Consider the following 23,270-nt stretch of genomic DNA (forward strand, 5'->3'; position numbering starts at 1 on the left):
AACTGGCAAGACAACAACCCCCTCAATACAGCCTGCTGGCAAGTTTTCATTAACTTGGTTTTCTTCTACAAAACTCTGTGGTATCTCATCAATTGGTTGTTTATTCTGAATTGAGTTACTTTTCTGAAGATTTTCAATGGGTATTTGCTTGTTTTCTATGTCACTGAATACAATTACCTGCTCCTCAAGTGCAAATGATATTCTTTTGTTGTCAGGCTGTAGCGTTTCTGCAAATGTCTTACAATTTGTTGACTTCTTTGGTATGTTAGCTGGCTGTTTACTTATTGCATGTCCCAAGCTCATTCTATCCAAACTGGAGTCAGAGAAACTCCAGCATGTACCTGCCTCAGGACCTTTCCTGGTTTCTTCCGGCCTATCCAGATCACTGCGACTAGCTATAAGTCTTGAACTGAAAGAAACTGTTCTTCCTAGAATTTCCTCGAGGTCTGCAAATATTTTTTGATTATCATTTTCTCTTTTAAGAGGTTGTAGATTACTTGAGAAATTGACAGTTATAGATTTATTGACTAGTAATGGCTTCAAAGATGGTTGCAAAGGCCTGACCTCTTTCTGGTCTGTATCCTCAATCCTAATCTGAGTATCAGGCAAATACTCAAGACTTGCAAAATGGTGAAGAGGATCATGAGCTAGGTTACAATAAGATGAAGAAGGAAGTATTCCTGGTTCTAACTGGTTTCCCTAAACAAAGATAAAAAAAGGCTTGAAGATAATATATAATTCAGCTAGGAGATAATTTAAATATTTCCTCTCCTAACTGCAAATTATGCTACATGTTGCTACGCTGTTTACGATTATGGAACTTTGTTGACAGGCTAATTCCCTATTGTCCAATATTTCAGAAAAGTAAACAAACCTCTACATTGATAGCTGCAACCCCAAACAAGTGGGCTTTTTTTTTAAAAACCCGTTTATAACATAGGATAAAGTGGAGAAAGGCTGGACACATTGCAGTTATCATTTTAGACTGGTTTAATTTTGCTACGCTATATTTTTTCCACAGATCATATATTTTAAAAAACTGACAAAAGCATAGAAATAAAATACAAGCTGAGGTAATGAATAAAGAACTATTTTAAAAGATATAAAATATAATAGTAGCCCTGTTCTGCTGTAAGATTATTTTTCACTTCACCATTTAGATTATTAGACCACAAGCTTCAGGAGCAGAACAAGACCATTCACCCTATTAAGTCTGCTTTGCCATTTGATTGTAGCTGTTACGTTTCTCAGCTCCATTCTGCTGCCTTCTCCTTGTAACCCATGAACCTCTAACTAATGAATAACCTATCTGTTTCAAGACTTGGCCTCAACAGCAATGAGTTCCATAGATTCACCACCCTCTGGCTGAAAAGATTTCTCCTCATTTCAGTTCTGAAGGATTGTCCCTTCACTCTGAGGTTGTGTCCTTGGGTCATAGTCTCTCTACTAGTGGAAAGTAGTAGAGATGGAGAGTAGGAGGGACTTTCTCCACCTCCACTCTATCCAGGCAAGTCAGGATTCTTCAAGTTTCAATCAGATCCCCTCTCATCTTTCTAAACTCCAAGTACAGAGCCAGAGTCATCAACCACTCCTCATATGACTAGCCCTTCATTCCTGGGATCATTCTTTGTCTTCTGGACCCCCTCAAAGACCAGCACTTCCTTCCTTAGATACGGGGCCCAAACTGCTCACAACATTCCAAATGTGGTCTGACCAGAGCCTTATATAGACTCAGCAGTACATCTCTACGCTTGTATTTTCACACTCTCAAAAGGAACGCCAATATTGTATTTGCATTCCTAATTGCCAAATGAATCTAAGTGCATACCCTAATAAAATCTGAAACTGGGACTTTCAAGTCTCTTTAAACTTTAGATTTCTGAAGCCTTTCACCATTTAGAAAATAGTCTAAACCTCAATCTCTATCTAATCTTCCTATCAAAGTGCATAACCTTATAATTTACAACACTGTATTCCATTTGCCACTTCTTTGCCCACTCTCCTCACCTGTCAAGTCTTTCCGCACTTCCCAATTTTCTCAAAACTATCTGTTCTCCCATATCTTTTTGTGTCACCTATAAACCTAGCACTAATGCCCTCAGTTCCTTCATCCAAATCATTAAAGTATAACATGAATAGTTGTTGTCCCAATACTGACCTCTACAGAACTCTACTAGTCACCAGTTGCTATCCTCAAAAAGACTCCTTTATCCCCTGCCTTCTGACAGTCAGCCAACCCTGCAAGGTTCATCTTATATGGCTCTTCTGGAAATCCAAATAGATCACGATTGGTTCTCCTTTGTCTAACACGTTTGTTACTATCACAAAGAACTCTACTAGACATATCAGGCATGACCTGTCTTCAATGCTGACTCAGCCCCATTTTACCAGACGTATCCAAATATTCCACAATCTCATCTTTCATCATGGTTTCTGACATCTTACAAACAACCAAGGTGAGGTTAACCTGCCTATGATTTCCCATCTTCTGCCTCTCTCCCTTCTTAAAAAGCATGACATTTGTCATTTTCCAGTCATCTGGGACCCTGACTCCAGCAATTCGTGAAAGATCACCACCGATGTCTCCACAATCTCCTCAACTATCTCATTCAGAACTCTGGAGTGTAGTCCTGGTGATTTATTCACGTTCAGATCTGCCAGCTTCGCCAGCACGTTCTGCTTATGATCTACTTACTCATAACAAATAGATCGGTAAATCAAAGCTTTAAAACTACAAAAGTCCAATCAGACTAATCATTTATAGCTTAGAGAACGGGTTTAGTGTCAACATTTGCTCCTTAAGTGACAAAAAGACATAGTATTTTAAAATTGAAGTTCTCACGTTCTTGACAGAGTTAAAAAAATTATAGAAAACAAATTTTATTTCAGTAAAGTAGAAGCGGAAGATACTGGAAAACGCAGCAGGTGAGGCAGCATTCATAAAGAGAAAAACAAAGTCAATATTTCAAATTAATGAAATTCTTCTTTCTGAGTTCTGATGAAAGGTCAGTGACACAAAACATTCATTAAACATTAACTCTTTCCATTTCTGCATAGATGTTGTCTGGCTTGCTGAGGTTTCCAGCACTTTCCGTTGAAAACATAGATGTGATACTGCAGTCCTGTACTGAAGCAGAGCACTGTTTGGAACAGAGTCAGGGTCACATGTGCAGTAATCCTATTTGCAGCTGTCTCTTGCTTTGTAGCTGCAGCTTTGCCATCTGAATGTAAAATCACCTTCATTCTTCTAAAATCATCATATTTGCAAAGACTTACAATTCAGCATCATAGTAATAACATTTTTAAAATATATATAATTATTTTAATAGTCATGCTAACTTGCAGGTGACAAAGACTCTCATAATCACTTAGACCTTTTTCTGTGAAAATAATTGGAACTTGAAATTACAATATTTGCAACTCGTATATCATATTTTGTCATATTTCTCCTCTGAAAAACAACTAGGAGAAATAGGAATTGCAGTTCATACATGAATGAGTTACTTTGTGGAAAGCAATGTTTCATTCACTCTTAATGCTAATTAAATATGAACTGTGAATATTAATTGAGAAAAGTGGTAGTGCAAGACACCAAAGAAATGATTGCATTGAAGACTGAAGAGGATTTTCAAGTCTTTATTAAATTACTTTGATACCAAATACTTATTTTGCATAACTACAAATAAAATTTCAATTTAGAATGTCTTTGGTGCCTCAAACAGGAATTTTAAAAAAGCCATGTCTAATGGCTCTGTCCATTTATACATCAAATAGCTGAGATATAGCGAGAATACTTATATAGAAACATACACAAGTTACAACAGAGAAACAGGCCATTCTGCCCAAATTCATCTACACATGCACAAGTTTGATCGCACTATGTGCTAAATTAACTCAGTTAGTGAGACAATTCGTCTAAATACGCTTAGGTTAGGGAACAAGTGGATTCAAGGCAATTTGACCAAGCTCCCAACCCAAATTTACTACAGAAAACATTGCCAAAAATATGCAATTGTGAATAACAAGTGAGCTTGGGACCCAGCAAAGAGCTTGTTGATGATCATTGTGGGTAATGCTACTTCTTCGAGATGACCACCAACAGCTGCGGAATTGTACAGCAGCAAGAAGATCAATGTCTTTTAAGAGGAGAGAAGTTAAAGGTGGAATTAAAACAGACAAGGAGGGGACAAAAATACACAGCTGACATAACTAAATTTGGATTCATTAATTAAGACTCACTGTGGCAGATTTAAGTTGGTCTTTTTCTTTCTTCTCTTTTTTTTCCTTCTTCTTTTTCTTTTCTTTCTTTTTGCTTCCACTCAGAGCTTGCAATTTCTCACGCTCCAAAGAAACCAGATTTCGATATTGTTCATCACACGGATGATCCCACGTTGACTGGCCCGATACAAAGTTAAAGTAATAAACATCTCCAGTGACATCTTGGCTGCCTCGGACAAGAGAAATTAATCATGCAAAAATGTATTTCTTTTAACCATTTCTAAAATCCATGATAATCTAGCTTTTCTGTGATAACATCACAGTTTGATAGCATACTAGTTATCATTGACACACAGAAAGCAGAGATAGACAAAGGAACTCGTATTGAGAAAACAGCACAAAATTTCAAGTTTAACCAAAACGATTGGTTGAGTTATGATAGAGTATTAGATTTATTTTACTTTACCAAACACTTGTGTAAAGCTACAATCTAACCCAACTATAAAAAAACCTTCACATCTTCTTAGTTTTAGTTTGAATTTAGTCATGCTATTGAGGATAAATTTGAAATGTTCTTGTACAATAAATAATCTTTGAGCAGGTGGAATGAGTGACACAGTGAAACGACCACGGCGCAGAAGGTTAAAGGAACATTTATCCTGTTTAACACAACTTAGGAGAAAACTGGATAAGTATGTGGCAGGATAATAAATAAGTGTGTTGCTGGAAAAGCACAGCAGGTCATAGAGTCGTAGAGATGTACAGCATGGAAACAGACCCTTCAGTCCAACCTGTCCATGCCGACCAGATATCCCAACTCAATCTAGTCCCACCTGCCAGCACCCGACCCATATCCCTCCAAACCCTTCCTATTCATATACCCATCCAAATGCCTGATTGCCAAATTCCTGATGAAGGGCTTATGCCTGAAACATCGATTCTCCTGCTCCTCGGATGTTGCCTGACCTGCTGTACTTTCCCAACAACACACTCTTGACTCTGATCTCTAGCATCTGAAGCCCTCACTTTCCCCCAAGGTAATAAATAAGCCAACATGGAGAAAGTGCAAGAAATGGAAAGTGTAGCTAGCTCAAGCTGAAGAGTTCACAATGGGTCAAAGAGCTCCCTTCATTCTCTGCAGCAATTTCTACCATTTTATCAAACCAAATAAATTGCTACTGCTATTTTTATACAGAAAACTGGTGAGATGTAATTTTGAATACTGTGTTCAGTTCTGAGTGTTCCATTTTCAGAAAGACTAGAATGGATGTATAACAATGATTTTTCAGGGTTATTGGAATGAACGGACTTGGCCACAATGAAAGATCAGGTAAATTACTTCCACACTGGCAAAAGAATGGGTCAGAGTATGGAGACAACAACATTGCAATTAATCTGCAGATCAGTTTGGATGCAACTTGCCCGTTGAGAGTGCTTTATGCATAAAATTAACTCCAGTTGAGAAAAGGTTGGGAACGAGTATAATGTGACAGCAAACTTGATCACCTAAACAGACAGTCCTTGCTCATATGCAAAACAGGAGAGAAAAATATATCTTTAATGATAACGTATTAAAAATTTAGGCTAATTCAAACACAACATTTTTAGAAGTTAATCCACAGATGAAATTTAAATTTTAGATCCATTTTTAATGTCACTTAAGATCAATTTATCACAATATAAATTACTATACTCTGGATCAAATTTTAAGAGGAATATGACTTTATTAACTGATTTTATGCAGGCTGCACTGAACTTTAAAATGGTGCATTTATGACTAAACAAACACTGTCTATTCTATACTGAAACTTATAATTAAGCAATAAATGTCAGGAGCCCAGAGTATACAAAGGAATAAATGGCTCCTGTGTGCTTCCTGGCACTTAATCATCAGGCAGCAGCTGGTTTTATTTTTTGCCAGGTGAACACTAGACTGCCAACATTTATTGCTGATTGGTTCATTTGAATTTTTAGAGGATGTGCATTTTTAATTTATAAGTTAAAATGGAAGCGTTATGAAGCTACTGTGTAACATCAATACAGTTGTTTACATAAAACCAACTTGGATACTCTCACCAATTCCTCCCACCCAACTACTTTCCCTCGTTTGCAATTCTTTTCTCTACAGCTTCCTGCACTGTTTTCAATGGTGTTGAACTTGTGCAGCTATGCAAACAGCATCATTTTATTAGGATCCAATAAAACAAAAGCTAAACAAGAATGAAGTTACGTATATTGCAATAGTAACTCTGTAGCACTGATACTATTTCCAAGATGTGACTGCTACAGTGTAATTTGTACTAGGTTGGAAAGTTAATATTGTATGAATAAAGCACCGTCAGTTCAAATACCATAATCCTGCTTTATGTGAAATACCTCTCCTTTGTCTTTTGCATGTAAACACTCATGATTTTTATGCAAGAACACAGTGCATATCTGAGCAGTGTAGCCAGACACATTGCCCAAGTCCGAATATACCAGAATTTGCCATTCTGTCATTAATCTACAAAGTCTATTAAAAAGGGATTTATGTTCTCAAACATGAATGTCTGAATCCTTGAGCAGGAATTAATGGGTAAAAGGAAATACCCATTCATAAAGAACAGCTGTCTTTACAGTGTTTATATGTGCAACATTTTTCTTTGGATACTGCAGGAAGATGGAAGAATAACTAACGTGTTTTACGTAATGAGTCTAAGTAGCCAAAATGCCCAGGCACCATAATGGACATGTGTTGCAGCAGCAGTTACTTGGCTTCTGGGCCAGAAGGGTTAGCTTCAAGTCCCGCCTTAAGATACGATGACCACAGAGATGTTTAGAAAATGGTCTAGGTACGTTACATAAATCAGGATCAGTACTATTTTTACATATGGGCAATAGGATGCAATTCAACCCGTTAAGCTGTTCCACTATTGGATCACATTATGGGTGATTTGTACCTCAACTTAACTAGCCGATCCCTGATAACCTCAGTGTCCAGAGCTTTTGTAAGGAAGCGGGCTTTTTTTTTGATTGGAAGGAGATGGCAGCAGCAAACCAACAGTTCCAGACTTCTAAGGCACAAAATAGCTTCCTAATAGTGCTCCTGAATAGTTGAGATCTAATTTTAAAACTTCACTAATTTGCTTGAAATATCGTTCACCAGAGAAAATAGTTTCTCCATGCCTACCCTTTCTAATTTCTTTACCTTCCATAATACTGGACGATCTGCTCTGCCATTGAAGACGAAAGGAATATACTTCAAACTTCTGTAAGTTTTAAAATCCTATTGTATAAACTGTCCAGAACTGTCACACCCAGAACTGAATGTAGTACTCAAATGCATCTGACCAAGGCCTAACACAACTGAAGCATAATTTCTTTCCCATTCTGTTATAACCACTTAAGATAAAAGCCAATATTCCATCAGCCTTTTCTACACACACTTCACCTTCAGGCGATTTGTGTTCACTAATACCCAAATCCCTTCGTTCCTGTCCAGTTCTTAGTCTGTCATCATTAAAGGTTGTTAGAATGTGAAATGTTGTGTTCTTGATGTAAAATCAACTGAGATGTTCAGCTAATTACTTAGGAAGGATATTAAAAGACTTGGAGAAAGTAAGTGTTGGAGAGGAGGGATTAAACAAAAAAAAGAGTTGTCACAGCGATCAAAGTAGTGAGCCTTAGTGGTCAACCAGATTCTTCTTCATTCCACATGACAGAGGCAGCAGGATTTGGACTTACAAATATTACATGCAGTTGGGATATTACCAGAAAGAAGCTCTGAAAATTCTACATGTATAGGAGAGAGATTGTAATCTCTAGGCATATTCATCAGTGTGGTAGTAAGCTACAGTAAAAAACAACCTTCATTCCACTACCATATAAATATGCTTCAACAACTCAAACTATTATCACAATCAGTGACAGACATGTAACTATCAATAATACATAATCCAAAATTCCCTCATTTGACAACACCCAAGTTTGGAAGCACTCAACGCACAATAATATTGTTGTATATTTTTCACTTCCATATTATTATATTTTCTTAAATCGTATTGAAAACTTAAATAGTCTGCTGTCAACTTACCAGGGTTTCCATTCTTGGGGCAAAGGTGCTACAATGCCTTCTCTTGCTAACCACATAAGCTCTGGCTCATTTTCAGGATCAATTCCTATCTCACGAGCATACTCCTGGATTTCTGAAGAAGATTAAACAAGTTAAACAATTCTTTGTAATCATTTAAATATTAAGTAACAATTTTAATAATTCCTTCTACTGTGTCTTGAAAAGCTCAGGAGCGAGACATTAAAGAAGCAAGGTGTTCTTCGGACTGGAAGTTTGTGGAGAGAAGATACCTCTAAATTAATCAGAAAATAATAATAGAATTTAACACACTGGTTTCCTACAAATCCAGAGAGCATATCATCTTGTAAGAAATATTGGAAGTGGAGAAACTAACAGGCTTAAGTCATATAATTTCAATCCTTTCATAGAATCCCTACAGTTTGGCAGTGGGTCATTCGACCCATTGAGTTCACACAGACCCTCTGAACAGCACCCCACCCAGACCCATCCTGCTACCCTATCCCTATAATCCTGCATTTCCTAGCTGACACATCCCTGGACACTATGGACAATTTAGCATGGCCAATGCACCAAACCTGCACATCTTTGGGCTGTGGGAGGAAACCCATGTAGACACAGGGAACTCCACACAGACAGCTGCCCAAGAGGGGAATTCTCCCCAAGTCCCTGGCACTGTGAGGCAGCAGTGCTAACCACTGCGGCATGGTGTTGCTCTTCTTTTGCTTCTATATTCTCTCTAAGCTTTATGATTGAAATCAGTGATACATACTGGATAAGAAAGAAAGTGCTTAGGTAGAATATGAATTTTCAAATTTGTGCTCAGATATCAGATCGGCCACAATTTATATAGTGAACCAGAATTTTCCTCTGCTTCAAGTTGAAAATATCTCATTGTACTGAAAGATGTAAACTATAAAGCACATTCTGGTTGAAACGCATCAACTAAAGATTCACACTGAACCACAACAGCAGCCACTACATTTCTGAGCATGGCAAATTAACGCATGCACACTAAACAGTCACCATCAGTCAAAGTTAGCTGTCTCATGCTTGGAGAGATCTATCTATTGTCTGCTGCATTATTGGTTGTGTCATCTTTATGCAGAAGAGAACTCATAATTCATCTCCTGCAGCTACAAGCCACAGATTCATTGTGACATTAATCTGTTGCAAAAAGCTGATGAAATAAAATCAGGAGTGTGAAAATATAAATTGAAAGGTCCCAAGTATTAAGCCACAAACTTCAACCCAACCTTTTCCAGAGATTGTGCCAAAGGACTCCAAGTATTATTGTTACTATTTCCGTAAAAAAGACTTCTCAAAACTCTGCTCTTTGATAATGCCTTTGGCTACCAGTTCGAAACCTCAACTGCTCAGAGCCTGATTACTTAGCTATACTGATCACATAAGGGACAGAGAGTATAAATAATGGCTTTTGTAAAACTTTGTAATTTTAATATATATACAGAAGTATATTAGAATTAGAAGTAAAGAACCCAAATAATATTGTTGGTAAATATATTGTGTAGTTATGTCAAAGACATGCAGATCAGAGGGCTTCAAATTTAAACCTTAGTTTTCATTGGGTTAAATGAATGATTCTAGTCAGTAAGAGTGGAGACAATAAAACTACCCCAACCCATCCCAAAGAATTGAAAACACAATCACAGGATTCCCACTGCAGTTCCTGAAAAGTACTTGTGTGGTCATCAAGTGAGAACAATAGCAGATAGTCCCACTGTCTGTGGTGTCAATGTGCTACATGGCTCCGAGCATGAACGTGGAGAAAGACACGTATTTAACTACTGTTGTGCACATGTAACAAGTTCAGCAGGTAACAGGAAATCAAATGAAATGTTGGCTTTTATTTCAAAGGAAATTCAATAAAATACACAAGGAAGTCTTGCTAAAACTACACAAGGCAAAGGTCAGACCACACCTGGAATATTGTGAACAGTTTTGGTCCCGTTATCCAAGACAAGACATAGTACTGACAATGGGGCAGTCCAGTGAAGGTTCATAACATTGATCTTGGAGAAATGTTCTTATGAGAAGTAGTTTGGGCCATTACTCATTGGATTTTTGAAGAATTAGATGCAATGTAAATGAAACATGTGAAATTCTTAGGAGCTTGACAGAGTAGATGTGGAGAGGCTACTTCTCCTTGTGAAAGTGAAGATTGCAGATGCTGAAGATCAGAGTTGAAAGTGTGGTGCTGGAAAAGCACAGCAGGTCAGGCAGCATCCGAGGAGCAGGAGAATCAACGTTTCGGGCAAAAGCCCTAGAGTTTACAACCAACAAAATATCTCAGAGTCACCCATTCAAGTCAGAGATTAAGAGGAGTTTTTTCTCCGAGGGTAGGGAATCTGTGGAATTCTTTACTGCAGAGGGGGTTCAACGCTGCGCCATTAAGAATATTCAAGGCTGAGACAGGGATTTTTAATTAGTAAAGGAATCAAGGAAAAGACAGGAAAGTGAGCCTGAGGATTATCAGATTAGCCATGTTCCCACTGGATGGTGGAACAGACATGACAGACGAAATTCTCCTCCTAAACCTGTGGTCTTAAACTATTCACTTGCTTTCAAAAGGAAAAAAAAGAGGGAAAATAGGAGTTAATCATGAAGCACGATTATGCTGTTGTCCGATGTGGATAGGATATGCAAAGTTTCAATAAGATGTACAGATTTTAAAAATTGGTTACATTGAGACGAAAGATTTAGCTAACCGATCAACGACATCATGTTGAAATGAATAATCTATAACTGGATAAAGGCAGTTATAGAGTAACTAAAAACAAATTGGGCAATGCTGCCCTCTACTGCAAATGTCCCTAAACTACAAAATGCTGGAAGGCAAGAACATTGAAAGGCACATTAGCCATTTCTTCAACCATAAGTAAACCAGTTGGTTTATTGATCAGTTACATAGTTGGTGAGCTTTGTATACATGAAATGGACACAAAGGGTAGAATCTTCTCAGCCCACACAGAGCTTTAGGAAGGGCAGGTACGAGCGCTTAACTGGGTTGGAGGGTAAAGTCCTGCTCCCTGATGGCAGTTTAAAGTTTTGATATCGAGTTTAGATTAGATTAGATTAGATTACTTACAGTGTGGAAACAGGCCCTTCGGCCCAACAAGTCCACACCGCCCCGCCGAAGCGCAACCCACCCATACCCCTAACCTACACTACAGGCAATTTAGGATGGCCAATTCACCTAACCTGCATCTTTGGAATGTGGGAGGAAACCCACGCAGACACGGGGAGAACGTGCAAACTCCACACAGTCAGTCGCCTGAGGCGGGAATTGAACCCAGGTGTCTGGCGCCGTGAGGCAGTGCTAACCACTGTGCCACCGTGCCGCCCACGGTTTTGTCCCTCTTTCCCCCTCACTCTAACACTCCTGTTTTGTCCCCCTAACCCCCTCACAATGACCCTCCTGTTTTGTCCCCCTTTCCCCCTCACTCTGACCCTCCTGTCTGCTTCTCCGTTCTCATAACCTTGTCAGTAAGGTAGTCTCTTCATGGGTGGGAACCTGTTTTATATTCTTTAGCGTATCACAAACAATCATCAACATCCCAGCTCACTGGAAATACTCTCAGAGGTGCAATGTTGTTCAGCAGAAATGAGAAAAACACGTTCACAAACCTGACTATACATTAGGCATTTGCCTGGCAGGGTTGACTTCTCTCTCCAACCTCCACCTAGTTCAACCTTCTTCAGTAATTTCAAACCTTCCCAAATAAGGCATTTCTTTGCTCAAACACTTAATGCAAGGGGAAAAGTCTCAAAGAGTCAAAAGGTCTGCCCAAGCAAGGTAACCAGCTGGGCTGATGCCTGCCCCAGTCAGGTTAGCTGATAAGCAGGACACAACCCAAACAGTTAGGATTAAGGGGCATTAGGTAGAAAGCAATGGTAGGGAACAGAACGTAAAGGGCGTTGTTGTGGGAGGCACTGAGATGATCCTGGGGATTAGACAGCAGAAATGGAGAAGCAGACAGGAGGGTCAGAGTGAGGGGGAAAGGGGGACAAAACAGGAGGGTCAGAGTGAGGGGGAAAGAGGGACAAAACAAGAGGGTCAGAGTGAGGGGGAAAGGGGACAAGACAGGAGGGTCAGAGTGAGGGGGAAAGGGGGACAAAACAGGAGAGTCAGAGTGAGGGGGAAAGAGGGACAAAACAACAGGGTCAGAGTGAGGGGGAAAGGGGACAAGAGAGGAGGGTCAGAGTGAGGGGGAAAGGGGAACAAAACAGGAGAGTCAGAGTGAAGGGGAAAGGGGGACAAGAGAGGAGGATCAGAGTGAGGGGGAATAGGGGACAAGATAGGAGGGTCAGAGTGAGGGGGAAAAGGGGGACAAAACAGGAGGGTCAGAGTGAGGGGAAAAGGGGAACAAAACAGGAGGGCCAGAGTGAGGGGAAAGGGGGACAAGACAGGAGGGTCAGAGTGAGGGGGAAAGGGGGACAAAACAGGAGGGTCAGAGTGAGGGGAAAGGGGGACAAGACAGGAGGGTCATTGTGAGGGGGTTAGGGGGACAAAACAGGAGTGTTAGAGTGAGGGGGAAAGAGGGACAAAACAGAAGAGTAGAGAGTGAGGGGGAAAGGGGGATAGGACCGGAGTGTCAGAGTGAGGAGAAAAGGGGGACAAAACAAGAGGGTCAGAGTGAGGGGAAAAGGGGGACAGGACAGGACAGGAGGGTCAGAGTGAGGGGGAAAGGGGGACAAAAATGAGGGTCAGAGTGAGGGGGAAAGGGGGACAAGAAGCAGGGTCAGAGTGAGGGGAAAAGGGGAACAAAACAGGAGGGCCAGAGTGAGGGGAAAGGGGGACAAGACAGGAGGGTCAGAGTGAGGGGGAAAGGAGGACAGGACAGGACAGGAGGGTCAGAGTGAGGGGGAAAGGGGGACAAAACAGGACGGTCATAGTGAGGGAGAGGGGGGAAAGGGGGACAGGACAGGAGGGTCAGAGTGAGGGGGAAAGGGGGACAAAACAGGACGGTCATAGTGAGGGAGAGGGGGGAAAGGGGGACAGGGCAGGAGGGTCAGAGTGAGTGGGAAAGGGGGACAAAACAGGACGGTCATAGTGAGGGAGAGGGGGGAAAGGGGGACAGGGCAGGAGGGTCAGAGTGAGGGGGAAAGGGGGACAAAACAGGACGGTCATAGTGAGGGGGAGAGGGGGAAAGGGGGACAGGACAGGAGGGTCAGAGTCAGGGGGAAAGGGGGACAAAACAGGACGGTCAGAGTGAGGGGAAAGGGGGACAAGACAGGAGGGTCAGAGTCAGGGGGAAAGGGGGACAAAACAGGACGGTCATAGTGAGGGTGAAAGGGGGACAAAACAGGAGTGTCATACTGAGGGGGAAAGGGGGACAAGAAGGAGGGTCAGAGTGAGGAGGAGAAGGGGGACAAGATAGGAGGGTCATAGTGAGGGGGAAAAGGGGACAAGATAGGAGGGTCAGAGTGAGGGGGAAAGGGGGACAAGGCAGGAGGGTCAGAGTGAGGGGGAAATGGGGACAAAACAGGAGGGTCAGAGTGAGGGGAAAGGGGGACAAGGCAGGAGGGTCAGAGTGAGGGGGAAATGGGGACAAAACAGGAGGGTCAGAGTGAGGTGGAAAGGGGGACAAGAGAGGAGGGTCAGATTGAGGGGGAAAGGGGGACAAAACAGGACGGTCATAGTGAGGGGGAAAGGGGGACAGGACATGTCAGGAGGGTCAGAGTGAGGGGAAAGCGGGACAAAACAGGAGTGTCAGAGTGAGGGGAAAGGGGGACAAAATAGGAGGGTCAGAGTGAGGGGGAAATGGGGACAAAATAGGAGGGTCAGAGTGAGGGGGAAAGGGGGACAAAACAGGAGGGTCATAGTGAGGGGGAAAGGGGGACAAAACAGGAGGGTCATAGTGAGGGGGAAAGGGGGACAAAACAGGAGGGTCATAGTGAGGGGGAAAGGGGGACAGGACATGACAGGAGGGTCAGAGTGAGGAGGAAAAGGGGACAAAACAGGAGGGTCAGAGTGAGGGGGAAAGGGGGACAAAACAGGAGGGTCAGAATGAGGGGAAAGGGGGACAAGACAGGAGGGTCAGAGTGAGGTGGATATGGGGACAAAACAGGAGTGTCAGAGTGAGGGGAAAGGGGGACAGGACATGACAGGAGGGTCAGAGTGAGGGGGAAAGCGGGACAAAACAGGAGGGTCAGAGTGAGGGGGAAAGGGGGACAAGACAGGAGGGTCAGAGTGAGGGGGAAAGGGAGACAAGAGAGGAGGGTCAGAGTGAGGGGGAAAGGGGGTCAAGAGAGGAGGGTCAGAATGAGGGGGAAAGGGGGACAAAACAGGAGGGTCAGAGTGAGGGGGAAAGGGGATCAAAACAGGAGGGCCAGAGTGAGGGGAAAGGGGGACAAGTTCGGAGGGTCAGAGTGAGGGGGAAAGGGAGACAAGAGAGGAGGGTCAGAGTGAGGGGAAAAGGGGGTCAAGAGAGGAGGGGTCAGAGTGAGGGGGAATAGGGGACAAGATAGGAGGGTCACAGTGAGGGGGAAAAGGGGGACAGGACAGGTGGGTCAGAGTGAGGGGGAAAGGGGGACAAAACAGGAGGGTCAGAGTGAGGGGAAAGGGGATCAAAACAGAAGGGCCAGAGTGAGGGGAAAGGGGGACAAGACAGGAGGGTCATTGTGAGGGGGTTAGGGGGACAAAACAGGAGTGTCAGCGTGAGGGGTAAAGAGGGACAAAACAGAAGAGTAGAGATTGAGGGGGAAAGGGGGTTAGGACCGGAGTGTCAGAGTGAGGAGAAAAGGGGGACAAAACAAGAGGGTCACAGTGAGGGGGAAAGGGGGACAGGACAGGACAGGAGGGTCAGAGTGAGGGGGAAAAGGGGGACACAACAGGAAGGTCAGAGTGAGGGGGAAAGGGCGACAAGAAGGAGGGTCAGAGTGAGGGGAAAAGGGGAACAAAACAGGAGGGTCAGAGTGAGGGTGAAAGGGGGACAAAACAGAAGAGTAGAGAGTGAGGGGGAAAGGGGAACAAAACAGGAGGGCCAGAGTGAGGGGGAAAAGGGGGACAAGAGAGGAGGGTCAGAGTGAGGGGGAAAGGAGGACAAGACAGGAGGGTCAGAGTGAGGGGGAAAGGGGGACAAAACAGGACGGTCATAGTGAGGGGGAGGGGGGAAAGGGGGACAGGGCAGGAGGGTCAGAGTGAGGGGGACAAAACAGGAAGGTCAGAGTGAGGGGGAAAGGGCGACAAGAAGGAGGGTCAGAGTGAGGGGAAAAGGGGAACAAAACAAGACGGCCAGAGTGAGGGGAAAGGAGGACAAGACAGGAGGGTCAGAGTGAGAGGGAAAGGGGGACAAAACAGGAGGGCCAGAGTGAGGGGAAAGGGGGACAAGACAGGAGGGTAAGAGTGAGGGGGAAAGGTGGACAAGACAGGAGGGTCAGAGTGAGTGGGAAAGGGGGACAAAACAGGACGGTCATAGTGAGGGGGAGGGATGAAAGGGGGACAGGACAGGAGGGTCAGAGTGAGGGGGAAAGGGGGACAAAACAGGACGGTCATAGTGAGGGGGAGGGGGGAAAGGGGGACAGGACAGGAGGGTCAGAGTGAGGGCGAGAGGGGGACAAGAGAGGAGGGTCAGAGTCAGGGGGAAAGGGGGACAAAACAGGAGTGTCATAGTGAGGGGAAAGGGGGACAAGAAGGAGGGTCAGAGTGAGGAGGAAAGGGGGACAAAACAGGAGGGTCAGACTGATGGGGAAAGGGGGACAAAACAGGAGGGTCAGAGTGAGGGGGAAAAGGGGACAAGACAGGAGGGTCAGAGGGAGGTGGAAAGGGCGACGAGAGAGGAGGGTCAGAGTGAGGGGGAAAAGGGGACAAGATAGGAGGGTCAGAGTGAGGGGGAAAGGGGGACAAAACAGGACGGTCACAGTGAGGGGGAAAGGGGGACAGGACATGACTGGAGGGTCAGAGTGAGTGGGAAAGGGGGACAAGAAGGAGGGTCAGAGTGAGGAGGAAAGGGGGACAAGAGAGGACGGTCAGAGTGAGGGGGAAATGGGGACAAAACAGGAGGGTCAGAGTGAGGAGGAAAGGGGGACAAAACAGGACGGTCACAGTGAGGGGGAAAGGGGGACAAAACAGGAGGGTCAGAGTGAGGGGGAAAAGGGGTCAAGAGAGGAGGGTCAGAGTGAGGTGGAAAGGGGGACAAAACAGGAGGGTCTGATTGAGGGGGAAAGGGGGACAAGACAGGAGGGTCAGAGTGAGGGGGAAAGGGGGACAAAACAGGACGGTCACAGTGAGGGGGAAAGGGGGACAGGACATGATAGGAGGGTCAGAGTGAGGGGGAAAGGGGGACAAGAAGGAGGGTCAGAGTGAGGAGGAAAGGGGGACAAAACAGGAGGGTCAGAGTGAGGGGGAAAAGGGGACAAGATAGGAGGGTCAGAGTGAGGGGGAAAGGGCGACGAGAGAGGAAGGTCAGATTGAGGGGGGAACGGGGGACAAAACAGGAGGGTCAGAGTGAGGGGGAAATGGGGACAAAACAGGAGGGTCAGAGTGAGGTGGAAAGGGGGACAAGAGAGGAGGGTCAGATTGAGGGGGGAACAGGGGACAAAACAGGAGGGTCAAAGTGAGGGGGAAAGGGGGACAAAACAGGACGGTCATAGTGAGGGGGAAAGGGGGACAAAACAGGAGTGTCGTAGTGAGGGGGAAAGGGGGACAAGAAGGAGGGTAAGAGTGAGGAGGAGAAGGGGGACAAGATAGGAGGGTCAGAGTGAGGGGGAAAGGGGGACAAAACAGGAGTGTCATAGCGAGGGGGATAAAACAGGAGGGTCAGAATGAGGGAGAAAGGGGGACAAAACAGGAGGGTCAGAGTTGGGAGAAAGGGGGACAAGAAGGCACTGCATAGTTAGCCTGGGGAATACAATGGGGCAATTAAGTCAATTTGGTGAAATGAATAGGTGACAGTGTCAGGTTATGCCTGAGGATCTGAATGAGGATCTAATAAGAAGAGCTGGAATACTTCGGGTATAATGAAAGGGTCGACAGTCACAGAAGGAGTTTAAAGAAGGACAGATAGGAAACCAGAGTAAATGGAATAAGACATCTGCAGTGATGTGGGAGAAATGTATACTGCAGAGGAGGAGGGTAGAGAGTGATGACAAGGACATTACTACGTCCTATGATTCAATTAACTGAGAAGAAAGGCAGAGATGGTGGTGCTGTTGGGGGAGCTTGAGTGGTTTGGAGGATGGTCTAGCCTGGAAGAAATCATGCAGGAACACTCACAGGCCTGTGTTTCTGCAAGTGAAGGACATAACCATGATACTGTTATACAGGCTGTGCATTCCAAGATTGTAAAGCTATATTACAGGGGATAATGAAGATCACCAGGAATCAGACTGAGCTCATTGGCACATACATGAAAAGCTACATAGAGATAAAGTCTACAAAGGTCCTGCAAGTGGCAGAGTGATGAGGAGAACAGTTGTGGGTTATGCTGACGTGCCTGACCAGTTTGGGGTTGTGTATGGAGTAGCCTGATAAGGGCCCAACAAGTATCTTGACTATGTCAAGATCTCAAATGGAAAACAGAAATCTCACTTCCTGACTGAGTTATAGTCATATAGCACAAAAACAGACCCTTCCGTCCAACCAGTCCCAACTAATTCCAACTAAACTAGTCCCACCTGCCTGCTCTTGGTCCACATCCCGCCAAATGCTCCATATTCATGTGGTTATCTAATTGTCTTTTAAACTGGACCCACATCCACCACTTCCTTTGGAAGTTCATTCCACACATGAGCCATTCGAAAAACAATTGCCTGTCACGTATTATTTAAATGTTTCCCCTCTCCTCTGAAAATTATGCTGTCTAGTCTTGAAATCCCCCCCACTCTAGGGAAGACACCTGCCATTCAGCCTCAGGGGGTGGTAAATCGGGTCCAAGTCTATCAACAAACACATTGACTTGGTCTCAATTTACCACCCCCTGAGAAAAAGAACAGGAAATGACATCACCATAGGAAATTACATCACCAGCCCAAAGAAACCCAAACACATAAATAGAAAGCAGGAATCATCAGCAGTGCTTTGTCCGGAGGCTCAATGAAGATGTTACCTAGTATGGTGACGAAATGTCTGAAAATGAACCTTCCAGCTCAGTGAGTAAACCTACATCCAGAACCCCAACCTGAGCTACAAATCTTCTCAAAACTCACTAACTCAGTGAAAGGAGCCTGAGCCTATCCAGCCTCTCCTTTTTGATATTGATATTTAAGTATATATAAATCAAGATTTTGATAAATCTTCAAAGGTCAGTACTTCCTTACCAAGGTTTGGGCAACTTAGCATTGCTGCAGTTAGGTGGAAGGAGGAGATGAAGATAGGATTCTCAGGGCCAGAGCATGAGACTCAAAGAGCTGCAGCTGCAGACAAGGAAGCAGGGCCTGAAGACGGGAACCAACGAGCAGGGAATCTCAAACTAGGTGCTGCAGTTACAGAATACGGGAACACTGCAAAGGAATTTCCTATCCCAGAGGATAGGAAATGGCTGCAATTCTCTAGTCAAAGATTTGCTAAGGTTAAATCAATGCAAATATTTAAAGAGGAAGTAGCTAGATTTTGAAAGCTTGGGTACTTGTGTCAAGTATCATGTCATACAGAAGATTGATACTAATGCATCCAAAATGACTTCAGTGTAATTTAATCTTTCATCTTAATATCACCTCAGCACCAGCAGCTGAGTTGAGGGATCTGGCTGAGTGCTTTGTTGGATTGCTTGAGATGAAGTCTATGAGGAGCTGGCAAGAAAACAGAACTGAGGCCTTGGACTGAGAAGTTATAGGCAAAAGTGAGGACTGCAGATTCTGGAAACCAGAGTTTAGATCAGAGTGGTGAAGGGCTTTTGCCCGAAACGTTGATTTTCCTGCTCCTCGGATGCTGCCTGACCTGCTGTGCTTTTCTAGCACTACTCTGATCTAAACTCTGAGAAGCTATAGCCTTATTGACTGGCAGAGCAAGCATGAAGGGCCCAATGACCCACTCTAGTTCCTACTTCTTATGTTTTTCATATGGAAATCAGGAGAAGATGGAGCAGCTACTGATATTCTAAGATGAGGAGAAAGGAAGTCTGATGGAAATGCTGAGGATGTAGTCACTGATGATGTCGATGATGTTGAAGATGCCAGGGCAGACAGGCCCAAAAGAACCTGACATTTCTGATCCTGATTGAGATTTTACATTAATGTATGCAATAATCCGAACTATGAACCAAATATAGTGCAGAGGCAATTCATACCCTCCAGGAGCCACTCACTTTATACCTGTGAGTGGTTAAGTTATTTTGTCATTAGTTGTAAGTTAATTTGTTCATTTTGCACCAATAATCTCCTGTTCAACATCATGGCCAGAGCATCAGTATCAAGTTATGCAGGGTTACATTGAAGCTGTGCTTATATCATTCAGTGTGAAAGGCAGATGCATCTATTAAAAGAGATGAAGAAGGCCTCAACCGTGCTGATTGACCACTGACATCCAAATATCTTAGGTTTCCACTTTCTATTGGTAGGTACCTCTCAAGTGAAATAATTCCACAAAGGCCAGTATCCCATCACCAAATCCTTGTTCACATGTGGAGAGGCCTTGACACTGATCCAGTTCCCTCAGAGCCAGATCTCAGAGTAAACAGAACCTGTGATTCCTCTGCTTATATCCGTCAGCCAGGGCTCCCTGATTGAACCAGATTAATAGCCCCAATCAGGGTACCCTTACTCTAAGGTCCACCTGGCTGACCTTGTTACAATTACTACATCCCCCCCCTCAGAGTCTGAGGACATAGACTTTTTTTGTAGCTCCTCTTGAAGGTGTTTTAACACCAGGTCAGGTTCCTCCAATTCTGCCTTTGATATGGACAGTAGCTCGCCTCTTGCGGGAGTTCTCAGAAGAAATTCATTCTCCTTTTCAGGCAGAAAAGGCTTCAAGGATACATTCACCATGTCTCAGATTCTCAGGTATCTTCAGCACTTGACAGACAGGGAGAACACACAAGTTCTGGAACAATCAGAAAGGCAGCATTTGGGAGCTTGCAGCTTTCATATGGTCCACGTGCTTATTCAGGACCATTGCACCTACCCAAATTTTATAAGTCACTGGACCGGACTTTGTGTTGACCATACCTCTTACCCATACAGGGCCATTCCCATGGCTCCTACACCAAACGTTGTTCCCTGAAGTGAACTCGCTCTCTCTTGCTTAGCAGTCTTGTGTCCAGCAATGGCATTCCTGATGCCGTTTCACCCTCTCCCCCACCTCCCCCCCCCCCCCCCCCCCCTCCATGTCCAGGAAGATCAGATTTAATTTGGTATGGAGTCTTGTCTCCATTAGCACCCTTGCTGGGGTTGAATGAGGGTTGGTCCTATAATCAGATAGGAACCAGGATAGTTTGGTATCTGTTGAAGCTGCACGCTATTTCTTTAATCTTGCCTTCAAAGTTTGGACTATTCTTTGTGCCAGACCATTGGATGATGGATGAAATGGAGCTGTCCTTATATATATTTGACTTTATGAAATACTCAAATTCCCTGCTGGTAAACATTATCTGTGACTAACACTACTGAGACTTAGTGGATTGTAAAACATGTGCACAGATTTTCTATTGTTGGCTCAGTGTTTGATGAATGGACTCTACGTATGTTCAGCCACTTTGAGTGAACATTCACAGTAACTAAGCACATTGAGCCCATGAAAAGACCTGCATTGTTGATGTGTAACCAAGTCCAGGGTTTACCTGGCCTTTCCCGCAAATGTGGGGGAGCTGCTGGTGGTAACATCTGTCCTTCTTGGCACTCTAGGCACTGCCCTACCAATGCGGCTACGTCCTGGCCACCAGACAGAACTTGGCACCAACATCTTCATTTTGGAAACCCTGATGGAATTCAGCCAGTATCTAGCAGTGACCTTGGCTCAGGACAATCACTCTCACTCCCCATAATAATATACCATCCTCGACTGCAATCTGGTCTGTCCGGGCCCTTTGGTTTCCCCCATCACCACCAGCTGTTTCAGTTTTGCCAGGACCAGATCTTTCTGCATCCAAAGTCTGATACTGTCAGCTGTGACTGGAAGTTTGTCAGAAAATTTAAAACCATTATGGCCTGTTCCAATGGTGGTACCACCGGTGGTGGGTCTGCCAGCGGGAGGCAGCTCAATGGATCTGTATTTGCTACCTGGCCTCCCGGGTGGTATTCCAACTTGTAATGATATAGAGCTAGTATTAGAGCACACCACTGAATTCAGCCTGAAGCTATGGGCAGCACTGCCTTGTCCCTTTAAGTAGACCAAGCAGGGGTGTGTGGTCTATTATTACAACAAATTTACATCCATAAATGTGTTGGTGCAACTTCCTGACTCCAAATATGACCAGCAAACCTTCCTTCTCTGTCTAGGCATACTTACACTTTGGCTAACACAAAGTCTAGGATACAAACGCTATTGGACGTACCGCTCCATTGGGCCCCCTACGAGTTAATACTACCCCAGGGAGGCGTCGCATTTCAATAACAGAACCTGCTTGGGATCACAGCGTGCCAACACCTTCGAGGACGATAGCTGTTTCTTCACTTCCTTGAAGACTATGGCTTGTCTACGTGACCATTTCAAAGGCTGGCCTTTTTAAAGAGGTGAAGTAGAAGTGCCAGAATCAGGCCAGCTTATGTAGGAACTTTCTGCGATAATTCACCAGCCCAAAGAAAGTCCAAAGCACCTTCTATCACCCTCACTTTATTTTGCAAAATGTGTAACCCAGCCTTGATGACTGTAGCTCCAAGTGGATCACTAGGGGTGCCTGGAACACACATTTTTCCCTTCTATGGCCTAAGCCCACCCTGGGAGAAATGTCTGAGAACTACGTCCAAATACTCTAAGTGCTCCTTATTAGTCTTCGCTATTATTAGCATGCCATCTAGAGAAATGGTAAACTGGGGTAGTAGAACTTGTAAAACATTCTCCATCCATCACTGAAAAACTGCACAAGGTGATGATATCCTGAGCAGCAGTTTCATATACAGGTACAAATCCTTATGGGCATTAATTGTAGCATACGTCTGAGAATCCTCATCTAACCACAATTGTAAGTGCGCATCGCTCATGTAGAACAACCACCCCACCACCCCCAACTTTGTGTTTAACTCTTCTATGTGAAGGACTGGGTATTTATCCAGCAGTGAAAAGCACTTTACTGTTTGTTTAAAATCCTCACAAAGGTGAACTGACCTGTCGGGCTTCACTATTGTTCTGACCAATGCTGCCCATTCTGAAAACTGGACTGTTTTGATGATTCCTTCGTTTTTCAGTCTTCTGATTTCTGCCTCTACTTTTGCACATAAGGCAAATAGGACTGGGCGGCATTGCTGAATCGTGAAATTGCTTCCCGGTCAACATGCAAGGTGGCCTTGGCTCCTTTGATAGTTACTCGATCTTCCTGAAAACCTTCTCGGTATTTTATTCAGGACTTCACTCTAGCAGCTATTTTCTAATTGAAAAATGTTGAGCCAGTCGAGGTGAATCTTTTTCAACCAATTCTGCTTCATTAAGCTTGGGTCTGAGACTTTTCCCATAATCAGTGGCAACTACAATCAGCTATTTCTTGTGAGAGACCAGAAACGAAGTTGTACCCTTAATCTGCAATTTACGTTCTCAGTCTAGCTGAGGTCTTGCGCAAACATAAGGGTTAGAGTCCAGACTGAATTTTGTTAAAGACTAATTCTGCAATCACTGAAACTGCTGGGTCAATATCAACCTTCATTAGAAATAGATGACCATTAAACCAGACATTAATTTTAATTGGTTCTGATTTGGATGTTGCAAAGAATTTAATGCTCCAAACCACATGTAGTGGACTTTCTCAGGGCGTGCACTCTCCTGAATACCATCCTACGAGTTCTCTTACTCAAGTTAGGTCTTTTGCTGTCTCAAGTCTGCATACCGGCATCAACTATAATGGACTACTGGCCTGGATCATGAAGGAGATTTTAA

General features: G+C 43.9%; 1 protein-coding gene across 14 annotated transcripts in view; it reads right to left on the minus strand.

Annotated features, from left to right (window-relative positions):
- The window catches only part of LOC140494195 (centrosomal protein of 164 kDa-like), a 209,979-nt gene that overhangs the window by 145,716 nt on the left and 40,993 nt on the right, over positions 1-23,270 (minus strand). For 12 of the 14 annotated variants that reach the window (XM_072593326.1, XM_072593325.1, XM_072593324.1 and 9 more), the window contains 2 exons: positions 8,291-8,402; positions 4,240-4,444 (listed from right to left, as the gene is read on the minus strand). In XM_072593326.1, the coding sequence (XP_072449427.1) occupies positions 4,240-4,444; positions 8,291-8,402 (317 nt within the window). Of the gene's footprint in view, positions 1-4,239; positions 4,449-8,290; positions 8,403-23,270 lie in introns of those variants that run through there. The other 2 variants (XM_072593336.1, XM_072593337.1) reach the window with 1 other exon arrangement.

The sequence above is a fragment of the Chiloscyllium punctatum genome, chromosome 23 (assembly GCF_047496795.1).
Source record: "Chiloscyllium punctatum isolate Juve2018m chromosome 23, sChiPun1.3, whole genome shotgun sequence".
Classification (NCBI taxonomy): domain Eukaryota; kingdom Metazoa; phylum Chordata; class Chondrichthyes; order Orectolobiformes; family Hemiscylliidae; genus Chiloscyllium; species Chiloscyllium punctatum.